Source organism: Olea europaea, unplaced genomic scaffold (genome assembly GCF_002742605.1).
Source record: "Olea europaea var. sylvestris unplaced genomic scaffold, O_europaea_v1 scaffold409, whole genome shotgun sequence".
NCBI lineage: Eukaryota > Viridiplantae > Streptophyta > Magnoliopsida > Lamiales > Oleaceae > Olea > Olea europaea.
The window spans coordinates 451,105-466,400 of record NW_019260595.1 but is presented as its reverse complement, the minus strand read 5'-3'; the positions used below and the strand labels follow the sequence as shown (position 1 = coordinate 466,400).

Below are 15,296 nucleotides of genomic sequence, written 5' to 3'. Positions count from 1 at the left end.
CTGGAACTTAAACTTGGTGATTTTAAAGTTGAAGTAGTGCGTTGCTCCCGAACCCGATTTCACAAGTGGTATTAGAGCTGAATTGCATGTCGTGACCTTACATTGTCTAGATGAGTACCTTGTTGACTGTCTTGCCCTATTTTGACAGTAGCAATTACTCATATTGGAAAGTTAGGATTAGGGCATTTTTGAAATCTACGAATGAGAGAATTTGGTTGAGTGTAGTTAACGGTTGGTCTGCTCCTAGTACTATGGTTAATAATCTTGTCACTCCCACCACATAGAAAACTGGTCTAAGGCTGAACAAATAGATGTGATTGGAATAGCAAAGCCTTACATGCCCTATTTATGATCGTTTCCCTAGAAAAGTTTAGGAGAGTGTCTATGTGTGAGGTTGCGAAAAAAATTTGGGATATCTTAGAAACTACACATGATGAAACTCAAACGGTTAAGAATTCGAAGTTGCAAATGCTGACCACTAGGTTTGAATAAAGCAGGATGAGAGATGATAAGACTTTTAATGTCTTCTACGCGAGCATAAATGACAGAGTAAATTCTACCTTCAACCTAGGAGAAAAAATTCTCAAGCCTAAGATAGTGAGAAAAATTCTTAGAGTCTAACCCGAGCGTTTTAGGCCTAAGTCACGGCGATTGAGGAAAGTAAGGACATAGATACTATTAAGGTGGAAAAGTTAATTGGATCCCTCCAGACCTACGGCTGACCTTAGATAAACTCGTTAAAGAGAAGCTTTTGGCCTTGAAATTAGTGAGGAATAACCGGACCGAATCTTCTGATTCAGATTCACCCAATGATGAGGAGTTGGCCGACCTAACTAAGAAATTCCAAAAAATATTTAAGAATAAGAAGAAGCCTCAAGAAAGACAAAGAGGTGGCCCGAGTGAATTTAGGGGAAGATCGAAACCAATAAGATGTCATAACTGTCAAGGTTTCGGTCATGTGAGGAATGAATGCACTAGTACTAGGAGAGTTGTGGAAAAGGCAATACTACTCTCACTGATGATGAATCTAGCTCAGATAATCAGATTGAAAAATCCACTTGTAAGGAAAGTGAAAAATATGTAGCCTTCGTTGCTAGGGTTAAGAGTGGATCTGACCAAAAGAGTGAGAGAGATAAAGACTTAGATAGTGGTGGGAAAACTGAAGGAGAATCTGAAAGCGAGGAAGATATCCAAGAGGCATATGAGAAAATGTATCGGGAGAGTTTTAAGATTCTCAATAAGAACAAAGCCTTAAGTACGACGGTTAAGGAGCTTCAAGTGGAGAAAAAGAAGTTAGTCCCGTACATTAAGGAATCTTCTTTAGAGTTTTAGGTTACTAATCTCACCCGTGAGCTTGAGAGGTCTTCTAGAAAAGTCAGTGAGCTGATCACCAAGAATGAAACTTTAGAAATCCAGGTTATGAACCTCGTGAGTGATTTGGAGCATTCTAAGTCTCAACTGCTTGCCTTCACCAGTGGTTCGTCAAAGTTAGATAACATTCTAAGAATGGACAAGCCGGCTGAAAATAAGGGAGGTCTAGGATACAAGAGAAAAGATCATGATGTTGCTAGCACGTCTAAAACCATATTTGTCCCACCCACAGACTAATCTAAACATGTGCCTAACTCTGAACCTAAAGATAATGGATTTGTAGGATAGAGGTCTATGAGACAGTGTAAGACCCGCCAACCTAGGAATAGACGTTAGCGTTCACATAACATTGGTCTTAGGTTTATCCATACATGCTATCGCTATGGAGAGTTAGGTCATATACGCTCTAGATGTCATCAATACCTGAACAAAAATAGAAATATGAACTTCAATAGAAATAAAAAGTCTGTTGGTCATATTAGATTCCTTATTGATCAGGTGAATTGTTTGACCAAATTGGTAACACAACTGTCTGGGAACTGCTCTCCCATTAGACAGATATGGGTGAAGAAGAGCGATATGCAAAATATTGAAGTAAATCACGATCATCGTAAGGGAAAGAGCACTCATATACTTAATTGATTAGGTATCTTTGATGCATGCTTGTTCTTAACCGTCATATAATTTATGAATGCATTCCCTGGATTTGTATGTTTCTTTTAATTTGTTTTTGGTTTCATATATGTGCATTTTCATTGATTTGCATTGGTGCATACATATTTTGCTTTATTTTGTGTGCTTGGAACTTTTTTTCTTTTTTCTTTGTGTATGGTACATTCATTTTTGAAAAAGAAAAAAAAATACAAAAATTTGGGAGAATGGAAACTTTCACTACAGCATGATATATATAATTCTTGAACTTGCAAGTTGTAATCATGTATAGGTAAAACTGTTAAAAAGTAGCATAAATTTCGTTGCTTGCTTAGGTTATTGTGGAGTACTTAGTATAAGTGTCTTCATGTACCATCTGTACGGCACACACTATGAAACTGTTAGTGGGTCTCTACTACGTGTGTGAGATTTGGGATGGTTGTCACATGATAATAGGGTGACTTTGAACATGAATTGATCGAATTTCTTAGATCTAAGCACAAAAATATTCCCGCATCATATAAAAGCTCAATATCTTAATGTTTTTCTTCAGGGCCTATTTGACTCGAATAATTAAGCCTGCGGAGTTTCTTAAAACCCGGTGCCTATTATCAACTGACTTAGGTTAATTGGCTTAAAACTAACTACAAAGGTCACGTTAGTTGCCTAATAGAGAAGAACCTACATTTAAGATGAAAAATGAATGAGTTTGAAAAATGTGAAAAAAATATAATGAGCTAAAAAAATGTGAAAATTTGAAAAATATTAATGCTCAAAGTTAGGGGGAGAAAAATGAAAATAATAAGTATAGGTACTAATGCATAAGTAGGAGAATATATTTATTGACAATGATTAGCATGTCCTTTTTCACAAAATTAAAGTTTGGAGTTTTGCTTGTATTGGATTAATGACACTTTATACACACGTGTCACTTATATTATTTACTCCATTCTGACTTAAAATCAGTACGTGGGGAGGTTTACTACTTGTTAATTATACTTCTGCATGCTATCTATTGCATTTTTAAGTGGTTATATGTTGTTGCTCTAATTGAATTTGATATCATTCCCTTCAGCATTTGTGACAAAAAGAGGGAAAGAAATAAGGACTGGGAAGAGAGAATAACGAACATATACATAGGGGGAGAGAGAATAAAGAGCATATACATAGGAAGAAAGTGTTTGCATTGCATTTGATATTTTTGCATTTTATGTCTAGGGGTAATTGGGGAGACATAAATACTTAGTATTACTACATAAAATTTATTAGTTTGCAGTAGAGGGAGCATTGCATTGCATTTTATATCATGTCCATTGTTGCTTGAGTTTTGATGTTTAGTGATGTTTTTCGGTTGGTGTTTTGATTGACATTAATGTCACGTCTCAAACTAGCATATTGATTTGTGATTAAGTGCTTTATTTGTTACATTTCTCGTATCACATGCTTTTACATTGGGTATGTGAGTTTTGGACTTCAGGGAACGTGTTTAACAAGGAATGCGAGATTCAGTGATTGGGTATACTAGGTAGACTAGTTTATTTGTTTTCAAGTCCAGACTTAATTTGTATAGTTTTATCACAGAATGACAAAATGGGAGATTGTTAGGTCCAATATTGTAATTGGCAATTCTATTAACAAAAATGACTTCATTCATCATGTGTAAATAGTCAAGTACTTGGGTTGCAATTTGTATAGATGGTTTAGGGTAGGGTTTGAGTTTAGAACAACGTAGAAAACTCGTTGGATTTTTGCTAGTTACTTGTCAAGTTGTTGCTCGAGCGTTAAAAACAGCAAGCTCATCGCTCGCTTGTCGTCCCTGCGTCATTCGAGCAAAAAGCTGTCGATCGCTTTTCGTCGAGTTGTTGTTCGAGCGACAATGTTACATGGCTACACCCTATGTTGCGATTTTGAAGAATTTTACATAGCCCATGACACCTATTCACCCCCAACTGTAAATATACAAGTCATGGAGAAATTCTAAAGGTTGCTACATTGTGCTTCATCTTCACAACATATTTTGAAAGATCTAAGAAGTGCTTCAAACATTGATCCATTCATATTGATCTTGTGATCCGGCAACCAAGTTTTGAAAAAACATTAAAGTTTGGAGAATCCAAAACACCTGGCTTCCTTAATTCTTTGAGGAAAGGATTATTTCATTGGGGATCGAGAGAGGTGGATTTCAAGCGCAGGAAAAACACAAGAACATGAAGTTCTTGAAATTCCATTTGGAAGAGACAATTGGTATAAGATCAGGAGACTGGAAGAAGATAGCAGATCTTAGAGGCTGCAGGAGGTAGATCGGAAGTCTAGTGGAGTGGCTATACAGCATTTACGGTAGTAGATCATGAGATTGGAAGATTGACAACAGATCTTGGGGATTACTGGAATTACAATAGCTCGAACTAGTGGAAATTGCTAGGCTGGAATCGCACTGTATCCCTAATTGTCTATAGTGGAGGTAACTGGCTTGGTCATGAAATTTTTCCCAGGTTAGGTTTCTCCGTCAACAAATCTTGTGTTTTTACTGCTTTCTGTATTATTATTGCGGTATTCAAACGTAGGAAAAATTGACTTGTATGTATAATCATCTAGAAAACTAATTAAAAGTGACTTGTTGCTTTAATTAGTCAATTTCGCATGTAAAGTCAAATTAGTAAATTGTCTGGAACGTGAACTTGATAATTTTAAAAGTTGAAGTACTGTGTAGTGTCCTAGATCCGATTCCACACATATTCTTCAACAAAATAATTATTACAAGATGCATTATGGGAAACAAAGAGCTCAAACAAGTTGGGAGGATTGCAGACAGACGAATATGGCTAGAGAAGAATGGAGGGTTTTCACTTTTTAATTTCACACCGAATGTGAAAAAAGGGGTTTCCCTTGTCTTTATGAAAAATTCTAGTCTATCTGTTCATTTAAGATTGGGTTGACTAGTTGTTAATGGGTAACTTGCATATGTTATCATTTCAGTCACCTGGATTGGACCAATCAGCGATTCGAGAATTTTTGAATAAAACTTGTCGGTCCGATTTGGGTTTGATAATGCTGCATGGAAGGGCTTCAAAGGCTAGGAAATACTTTTGGCATACTACCTCTGTCTCATAAAAATATGTTTATTTCTATTTTCATACAAATTAAGAGAATATAATTAATATAGTGAAATATATAAATTTTTTTCTTACACATTCCTAATATACTCCTCCATAAAAATAATGATTTAAATAGACTTAGTTTATTTGTTAATAAAAAGATTCATTAAATAGTAAGATATTAAAAAGTGACCTATAATTTGAGACTTACAAATAAAGAAATTGAACTTACCTTTATTGGATTGAGGTAGTATTTCTTCTTGAAAAGATAAAAAAAGTTGTGCTCGACAATCGTCGCTCTAAACTAATGGTACATGGTTTAAAGAATAAAGCCACTCAGCCAAATTGAAACACATGGAGTGAAGAGTCAAACCAATGAGTCATAAAATGATTGGATATTTTTATTTTAATTTTTTAAATTGTCCAATCACGTGTTAACATATATCCTATCTGAATTTGTAACATGATTGTGGTTTAAAATACTTTTTGCTTATTAATCCATCTAGTTTTGTTGATTGTCCTCAACCGACTGCTATAAACAAACCCATTTGTGTCACAATTTCATAAAATAACAAATTACAGCAATCCTGTAGCTTGCAAGCATGAGAGCAGCTGCCAGTGTGGGTCCACATCCATTTCCACCCCCACATCTACAAAATAAAATTCAAACTACAAGGGGATTGATGTCAACTTGTGATATTTTTCTATGACAATATGAAATCGTAAATTTAAATAAAGGGTTCTCAAAATATTCGCCTTTTATTTTCATGTACATCATTTATCAAGGGTTTCAGAAGATGTTGATCGTAAATTTATTTTCCTTTAAATAAATATTAAGGATATTTCTATGACCATTAGTTTACAAGTGGACGATTATACACGCAAGTGGGACAATGAGTGCCGAGAATTAAACTCGTGGACGTTAAAATTTAGATAAATAATTGGTGAATAAGTTATTTCATACATAAACATGGTACTAAGTTCCATAAACATATCACAGTGGTGTAAAGGACAAGAGTGAGGTATACTCGTTCTTGTTGATAGTCGCAGTGTGAGGGTTCGATTCTTGAAACATGAATTGGAACTCTTTATGAGCACCAGTGTACATGCAGCTCTTGTTCCCTATCTTGTTGGGACACATCTCGCTATTAACCTCACTCACGATACTCTAGGGACGAGGTGACGAGGGACCCTTAAAACTGGGGTTCAACCTTTTAGTTTTTAAGCTCTAGGCTTTTACCTAAGTAGGGCCCATGCCTGACCCGTATAAATTTCTAACCAACGACTTAATGTGTCGACGTTGATTCACTCGAAAAAAAGAATCATGCTACAAGAAAAAAGAAGAAGATAAGCAATCCACTTACATTTTGTCACGTTAGTGTCCGTAAAAGTTCTGTTAAATTTTTCCCATACTAATAGCTTTATTGCGGAAAAAAAACTTTAACCCCTTCATTCAAATGCCTCAAATTTCTGCCTCAAATTTCGAGTGTATTCTCAGTGATGCATTTCATTTCATGTGATTATTGCCGCGAAACAATTTTTGAGGTGATTAAGCCCATCTTCCGATGCCACTTGTCATTGTAGGATCCGCTTCCACGCACTACAAATGAGGACGCTTCACTGCATTTCAATTCACAGCACCAAACCTGCAAACCATTGCCATTTGCACGTACAGCTCTCTCTGAGTTTGCTGTGACCTGGTAAGAATTCTGTTTACTAACTGATTTTCGGTAGATTATTCAAAATAGAATCTGTTGCTAATTTTTCTCGCTTTACTTAACTGTATTCAGAAAATTTATGCGATTTTCTGAGTCTAAGCTTTTAATGGACTCATAATTGAGCTATTGTAGTAGGTTATCACTTATCGGTACGTTGATTATTATTTTTGTTTTTCTTCCTTCTCCTTTCCGGTGATAATTTAGCTATTGAATCAGTTCTACATGGTTTTCGTGGTTCAATAATATAATTGCACAGAGTTTAGGTCATTTAATTTTTTTTATGAGCTCTGATCTGGTTGGTCTGGGTAAGTTTATATTTATTTTTGATTTTTCCCTTTTGTTCACTTTTCTATATAAAAGAGAATAAACTTGTGATTCCAACTCTAATAAGTATTGCTGTTAGTAAGAAACACCTTTTGTTTTGATAGTACCTTTTCTGCTCAGTAAAACCAACTTCTTGTGGTTCTTAAATTATTTCTAACACTAAGTTAAATAAAATCTGAGTTTTGATAATAAAGCTTTGGTGTAGAGGAATTAAAAACTAACGTTAAGGCAAGGCATGCCTTTTTTTTTGGGGAAAATGCTTCTTGTACATAATGTTTTATATAATGATGATGTGTCAAAATGTAAGTGTGGAAGTTATTTGATTGATGAGATTTTTATGGTAAACCATTATCTAAATTGTTATGTACATATAGCACAATCCCCTTCTCTTTTTTAAATTCCAAGTTTAGCTACTGGATTTGACTCTGTGGAATTTGAAGTTTAGTCTTTGAGCTAAATGCGGATGTCTCGGAAGTAGAAACTTCAGTTTAGTTTCTATTGCATTTGCACTAACTGCTGTTTTTCTCTCCTTGGATTTAGAGTGAGGTGTCAACTATGGCAACTGTAACCGCTTCACACTTTGTGTCACATGTCCACGGTGGAGCAACTTCAGTTGAGAGTAAACCAAACTTGGCACAGGTAAGCCTGAGAAACCAAATTGTGACTCACAATGGGTTAAGATCGATGAACACGGATGATACGCTCCAATTGAAAACCAATGCAAAGGTAACTGCAAAGCAATCCAAGAGCATGGTAAAAAAAGCCAAAGCTGACGGACCGTCTGGAACCATTATATGTGGTACAGGGATGAACTTGGTCTTTGTAGCCTCTGAGGTTGGTCCATGGAGCAAAACTGGTGGGCTAGGTGACGTTCTTGGAGGGTTGCCACCAGCCATGGCAGTAAGCATCATTATCACTTCTTGCAAAAACAAATGAATTAGTCATTTAAAAAAAAAAAAAATTATTTATGAAGGAATTGGACAAATAGCTAGCTTGTAGGATGAATTTGTCTAGCTAACATGATCACTGCTTTTATTTCCATAGGCCAATGGGCACCGGGTGATGACTGTGTCACTGCGTTATGACCAATACAAAGATGCTTGGGACACTGGTGTGCTTGTTGAGGTACACTGGGAAAATGTCTTGCAATTTGTAAATTACCTTTTTCTAGATTCTAGAGGTATAATCAAATTAAAACATTTTACCGCAGATAGAAGTAGGAGGCAGAATTGAGATTGTTCGCCTTTTCCACTGCTATAAACGTGGAGTCGACCGTGTTTTTGTTGATCATCCAATGTTCCTGGAGAAGGTGTTTATGCTGTGAATTTATAGTGTTCTAGCGGATAGCCAAATTGTATCATGTAATGACAACTTTGACTTGAATCTTTCTTTTTATCTTTGTACTTCCACAGGTTTGGGGAAAAACTGGATCAAAGATTTATGGTCCTAATGCTGGAACAGATTACAAGGACAACCAACAACGCTTCAGCTTGTTATGTCAGGTGAGTTTTTCCGTAGTTTAATGCCATGAAAAATTTTCAACCACTTGTATCTGTTAGGAACACTGCAGGTTTTAAGAATGCTAACTGGAATCTTGTTGTGGCATCTCTCGTTCCAAATTTGTGAAAAAAAAAATCATATGACCGTTAAGGGGCTTTCTAGGTTTTTGTACAGATATGGAAAAGGAATGTGGAGAAAGACAATTTGCTGTAAATCTAGATCCTGCCTGTTCGAACAATTTTCCGTTGGCACACCAAGTAAATATAGCCAACCTGGGTTCATGTACATTTCTTTTCACCACCAAGCCAATAAGTCTAGGTTTTTTGTTTCCATTTTCTTCATATTCGGCATAAAAATATTCATCTCGGTCCCCATATATTATTCCTTCCTATGTTTGCTTATGCATTTGAATTGGATATCACGGGTTCTGGGTCCTGATCACTTTTATAGTTTTCGCTTTCAGGCAGCTTTGATGGCACCAAGAGTTCTGAATTTAACCAGCAGCAAATATTTCTCAGGGCCATATGGTATTTGAAAAGGCATATTTAGAAAAAAAATAATAATAATAAATAAATAAATAAATAATAATAATAATAAATAAAAAAATAAAAAAAAATCTGCTTGTAACATGTGAAAACAATGAGATTGGTACCTGTATTTGATATTTCTTGTCCCCAGGGGAAGATGTTATCTTCATTGCCAATGATTGGCACACAGCTCTACTTCCATGCTACTTAAAGACCATGTACCAATCTAGAGGAATCTACATGAATGCCAAGGTAAGATGCATATTATATTTGCTCGACTACACATCACAAGAAAATGTTACAGAATTAAGCTGGTGTTTCCATTCTGACGTTGGACTGAAATGGTTCCAGGTTGCTTTCTGCATCCACAACATTGCATACCAGGGAAGGTTTGCGTTTTCGGACTTTTCTCTTCTCGGTCTGCCCGACAGCTACAAAAATTCCTTCGAGTTCATTGATGGGTATGAGCCATGACCTATAGAATTGGTACAAAACTGAAGAATTTGTTGATTACTGGTCAAATTGTTTAACAGGCATGCATGTCATTATTGGTTGCAGGTATGAGAAGCCGGTGAAGGGAAGGAAAATTAACTGGATGAAGGCTGGAATTTTAGAATCAGACCGGGTTTTTACGGTGAGCCCTTACTATGCCCAGGAACTTGTTTCTGGAGTTGAAAAGGGTGTAGAATTGGACAACATCATTCGTAGGACTGGCATAACTGGCATCATAAATGGCATGGATACCCAAGAGTGGAATCCTTCAACTGATAAATACATTGATGTCCACTACGATATCACAACTGTAAGAACTTTCTACTTCTTAGTACTTACCATCCAGGCTAAGAGACGAGAGATTTTTGCACATTTTTAATAACCTTTCGGTGACAATTTAGAGTCCTCTGTCCTGAAAAGCATTTACATGTATGGCGTACAGGTTATGAATGCGAAGTCTTTGTTGAAGGAAGCTCTTCAAGCAGCAGTTGGATTGCCAGTGGACAAGAACATTCCTGTGATTGGATTTATTGGAAGACTCGAAGAGCAAAAAGGCTCTGATATTCTCACTGCTGCCATCCCTAAGTTTATTGGAATGAATGTGCAGATAATAATACTTGTAAGTTGTAAATGAAATCCTTAAGCTTCAATGTCTGGGTGTCTGTTTTGACATAAACAGAGATTGAACTAAATTGACAAGTTCTATTCTATCAGGGAACTGGCAAGAAAAGATTCGAGCAGCAGATTAAACAGCTCGAGGTGTTGTATCCTGATAAAGCTAGAGGAGTGGCAAAATTCAATGTTCCCTTGGCTCACATGATCATTGCTGGTGCTGATTTCATGTTAATCCCAAGTAGATTTGAACCTTGTGGTCTCATCCAGTTGCACGCTATGCGATATGGAACTGTAAGGACATTAGATTTTTCCACTTCACAAATGTTTATTTGTGATTTTATTTGTTCAATCTGGATCTGTTTTTAATATTAAAACTGTGTGAATCAGATACCCATCTGTGCTTCAACTGGTGGTCTTGTTGACACTGTGAAAGAAGGATTTACTGGGATCCAAATGGGAGATTTCAATGTTGAAGTATGTAACTCAACATTTTCTCTCCATTCATAATTTGTTAGAACACATGAACTACTTTCACTATAGGATACTAAATGACTCCTCTTTGTATGATCAGTGCTCCAAAGTCGACCCTGCTGATGTGCTTAAGATAGTTGCGGCTGTCGGCAGAGCTCTTGCAGTCTATGGTACACTTGCTTTCAGAGAAATGATCAAAAATTGCATGTCACAGGATCTTTCCTGGAAGGTAGACATTTATCGAAGCTTCTGTATATGGGACAAGTGTGGAATAAATATGTTTCCTAACTCATTGTCTTCGTATAGGGCCCTGCGAAGAACTGGGAACTGATGCTGCTGAGCTTAGGTGCCGTTAACAGTGAACCTGGAATTGAAGGAGAAGAAATTGCTCCACTTTCCAAGGAAAACGTTGCCACCCCTTGAAGGCTTATATGTTTCATGAACCTCTAGTCCAGGCTCGACAAAGTGACGGGGTGTCAAGTGAATTACACAGTATAAAACGGTTTCTGATTATTCTTTTTTTTTTTTTTTTTGTTATCAAGTAGTATTCTAGAGTCGGCGATTATCAAATGAAATATTTTGTGTATGGTGCTCGTGACGATGGGCCGGAGGTGTGGTTCTAGATAGCAAGTGCTAAAAGTAATGAATCCTAACTACAAAGGCTATGTTGGGTTTATGACCCAAATTAAGGAAAAAAATTGTTTTCTTATTTTCACGTGGAAAAAATTGTTTCCTTATTTTCATGTGATTTTATTGGAAATATATTATTTCCTTATTTCACATTATTTCTATCTTTATGATATGGTATGTACTTATAAATAGTGATATCTTCTTTCAATTTAGTTCAAGCAAAAATTGTTGTGTTGTAATTTTATCTTTATATTGTTATAATAAAACATTGTTTTCTCTTTATATTGTTACATATTTCATACAACATCATTAGTCTTAATCCTTGCATCGCCTTTGGGATTAGAAAGTGGTATCAGAGATAGGCTGCAGGTTCTTCGTGAATTGATTGTGATTTTTTAGAAATGGCTACATTCAAATATGATATCCGCTGTTAGATCGTAATATAAGGTTTTCTTCATGGCAAGTAAAGATGAGGATTATTTTTGGCGTAGTTGGATTTGGACGATGCGTTGTTGGATTTTGAAAAGATGCCAGTTAATTGGATAATGAAGGAGAAACAACCGAGGGATCGGAAGGCTTTATCGCATATTCATCTTTATTTATCCAATAATATTCTGTACGGCATCTTGAAGGAGAAAATAGTCGCTACTTTGTGGTTGAAACTGGAGCAGTTATGCATGACTAAAAGTCTCACTAGCAAATTGGCTCTAAAGTAAAAAGTGTATTCCCATCGTATAGCGGAAGGAGAGTCAATAGAAGACCACATTATTGTGTTCACAGAAATAGTTGCAGATTTAGAGACATTAGATGTTAAGTACAACGAGGATGATCTGGCCTTGATCCTGTTGTGTTCGTTGCAGCCTCTTATTCGTGTTTAAGGACACAGCTTTGTACAGTCGTGATACTTTTGACCATTGAGAATATCTCTGATGCTCTATTATTAAAAGAAAAGATGAAGCATTTGGTTGGAGCTACATCAAGAGATGATGAAGCTTTGATATCTCATAGTGATCGATGGAGGAGGCGATTGAGGACGAACTTTAGCAATCTGTACTGTTTCTACTGCACGAGGAAAGACATGTTAATAAAGATTGCTATAAGTTGAAGGTTAAAGGTAATTTAGTTGCAAATCATAGGGGGCAATCATGCAATTTGGACAAGACTAATGTTACCGAGGATTTTTCGAATGGTGGTGATATGATGTGGTGGTATCTGATGTGGAGTCTAAACCTGACGGGAGTGGATTCTCGTTTTGACATATTCGCATCATTTGTGTTCCAATCGAAATTTTTTTTCAGACATATGAGACTGTTAAGCAAAGTGGAGTTGTGATGGGAAAGACTAGTCTTGACGTGTTGATGGAATCGGTCGAATCAGATTAAGATTGTAGGATGGGAATGTTAGAACAATTGATCAAGTTCGACATGTTCTGGACCTGAAAAGGAATCTCATCTCACTGTGTACCCTGAATTCAAAAGGGTATATATTATTTGGTGGTGGTGGAGTCTTGAAGGTCCGGAGGGGAGTCCAAGTTGTATTGAAGAGAACGAAGAAGTCTTAGTTGTACATCTTGCATGAAATCATAAAACCATTTCAGAGATATCTGAACAATTTCAGTACCGTGATGTATATTCAGTTTGGTATAAGTACCTCTTGTGACGAGCTCAAGATCGATTCAGAACATTGCTCAAGGGAACATTAGTGATTCCGCTTGGCCACCAATTTCAACGGATACATTGTGTTTAATTGTTAGGGTTGGACTCATAGAGCGTAGGTACAATGATATCAGTAGTGCTTTTCGGGATCGTTGAAGGTAACAGTTCTAGCAAGAGTCCTTCTAATTAGGCATTTGGTGTGGTTTTCTGCTATAAGGTATGATTCGACTTTGTTTGGTCAACAGTAATTGCTTGGTGGCATTTTGGGAATCCGGGAGTAGGGTTCGGGTGTCGTTTGTTGACACGGTGCAGAGGAAGATTTTTTTGATGGAGAGTTTTTGTTACTATTTAGAAAAGTTCAATTATTTCGATGCAGTTGCCAGATGAAGAAATTTTAGACTTTCGTTCGTTGCACCGAAATTTGGGTCTAGGTGGAGATTGTTGAGTTTATGACCCAAATTAGGGAAAAAAATTGTTTCCTTATTTTCATGTGATTTTATTGGAAATATATTATTTCCTTATTCCACATTATTTTCATCTTTATGGTATGATATATACCTATAAAAGTGGTTTCTTCTTTCAGTTTAGTTCAAGCAAAAATTGTTATGTTGTAATTTTCCTTAACTCTCTTTGATTTCTTTATTTTAAATCTTGTTTCATCTTTGTGATCTTGTTACATATTTCATACAATGTCATTAGTCTTAATCTTTGCGTTGCCTTTGGGATCAACAGGCTAAGCTTTATTTTGACATTTAATGGACTCGAGAATTTACTTTTAAGCACCTCCATCTAAAGTAAATAAATTTTATCCAGGGGAAGTTCCTCAATGTTAAGAACTCTTTTTCTTGTTATACTTTTGTATTATATACCGGCCATCTAATGATTCGAATCAAAGTATTTGTCCTTGTTGAAATGAAAACTTGTGAAAATATTTTACTATTTGTCAGTTCATTTAGAAAGAATGTTGAATGAAATTGTGAAGCAGCAAGAGCAATAGCGAGTTAGGTGAGAAAGCAAATGGTATTTTTAAGACCTCCAGCACATGTGAATAGTTTTGTCCAATATTTCTTTACTCTATTAAAAGAGAGGCTTTTGGTACTGTTCATTTATATCACAGTCGTTTTCACACTTGAATCCAATTTATCCGATTTTGCTACAATAGTTTGTCCTTTTTTTTTTTTCCCTTCCTTACATTGTTTTCCCACTTTACCATTGAAAATCCCACCTTACACTAATTAATACATTGAGGGCTTAATGGTCACTTGCGCCCACAGTTGTTGACTTTGCACAGACAAGTTTTTTTTTTAATTTTTTTAATTATACTATTAATATATTTTTTTTGTTTAATTTTTTAAGAAACGCGTTTGATGTAACTTTAACTATTTTCGATATTCATTTAGATCAATTCGATGAGTCCATAATATAGTTCTCGAAACGAGTTCGATAAAATATAGACAATATATTTTTTTATAGATGTTGCGTTAAAAAAAAATGACGAGTTATACGCATTTTTTAAATTTGACGTCAAACTATAATTGGGGATTTGGAAGGGAAAACGGCGAAATTTGATCTCGAAAACGATGTCCACCAAGCGAAGCTAGATGGCCATGACGTGCGTGTCGAAAAGAGCTTTCTGAATTGGGGTCATGGGCTCAATTTCGATAACTGTAGCAAAACTTATAGCCAAATTAAAAAAATAATAATAATAAATTTAGAAAATAAATAAGTCCGTAAGAAAAAAAAAAGAAAAAAAAAATTTTAGTGAAGCACTCCGTGCTGCTCGGAGTGCTTGAATTCAAGCACTCCGCGCTGTGCGGAGTGTCTGAATTCAAATTTTAAATTTTTTTTTTAATATTATTCCTATTTCAAAATTTTCGATAACAAGTTAACTTTAAAAATTCGTCGACGATTGTACGATAGTCAAATCGGTTAATGTTTCATTCTCTCGAAACTCATTTTGAGAACTATATCGTAGAGATATCGAATGATCTAAGTAAATATCGAAAATAGTTAAATGGAGATTAAACGTATGTGTTAAAAATGTATTTTTTAAAAAAAAATATTTCTTTTTTCCTTTTTAATTCTTTTTTGTTTGACGTCAAATTTGTTTTTTTTTTTTTTGGTTTTAACGTAAATTTTTTTAATAATAATTCTTTTATGCAAAAAATTGTATTAGATTATTTTAAAAATTAATTTATCAAGAAGAAAAAGTAACAATAAGAAAAAAAATTCCTAAAAATTATCGAA

At 35.5% G+C, this 15,296-nt stretch overlaps 1 protein-coding gene across 2 annotated transcripts; it reads left to right on the top strand.

Moving 5' to 3' along the window:
* Nucleotides 1–6,599: 6,599 nt before the first annotated feature.
* LOC111387558 (granule-bound starch synthase 1, chloroplastic/amyloplastic) lies at nt 6,600–11,507 on the top strand. Of its 2 annotated transcripts, none has more exons than XM_023012126.1 (14): nt 6,600–6,817; nt 7,700–8,059; nt 8,204–8,284; nt 8,370–8,468; nt 8,572–8,661; nt 9,123–9,186; nt 9,338–9,438; nt 9,538–9,647; nt 9,745–9,988; nt 10,121–10,297; nt 10,393–10,584; nt 10,681–10,767; nt 10,865–10,993; nt 11,071–11,507. In XM_023012126.1, exons 2-14 carry the CDS (start codon nt 7,715–7,717, stop codon nt 11,185–11,187), a joined length of 1,836 nt encoding a protein of 611 aa, XP_022867894.1. In that variant the 5' UTR covers nt 6,600–6,817; nt 7,700–7,714; the 3' UTR covers nt 11,188–11,507. The 2 variants fall into 2 exon arrangements, with proteins under 2 accessions (XP_022867894.1, XP_022867895.1); XM_023012127.1 differs by lacking the exon at nt 6,600–6,817 and having other exon boundaries at nt 7,700–7,885; nt 7,965–8,059.
* Nucleotides 11,508–15,296: the final 3,789 nt, after the last annotated feature.

Excerpts from the sequence above, each read along its gene's own strand:
- LOC111387558 (XM_023012126.1), top strand. The coding sequence starts at position 7,715 with ATGGCAACTGTAACCGCTTCACACTTTGTGTCACATGTCCACGGTGGA. Across the intron at positions 8,469-8,571 it reads ATCCAATGTTCCTGGAGAAG|GTTTGGGGAAAAACTGGATC; the intron begins GTGTTTATGCTG and ends GTACTTCCACAG. Across the intron at positions 10,298-10,392 it reads ATGTGCAGATAATAATACTT|GGAACTGGCAAGAAAAGATT; the intron begins GTAAGTTGTAAA and ends CTATTCTATCAG.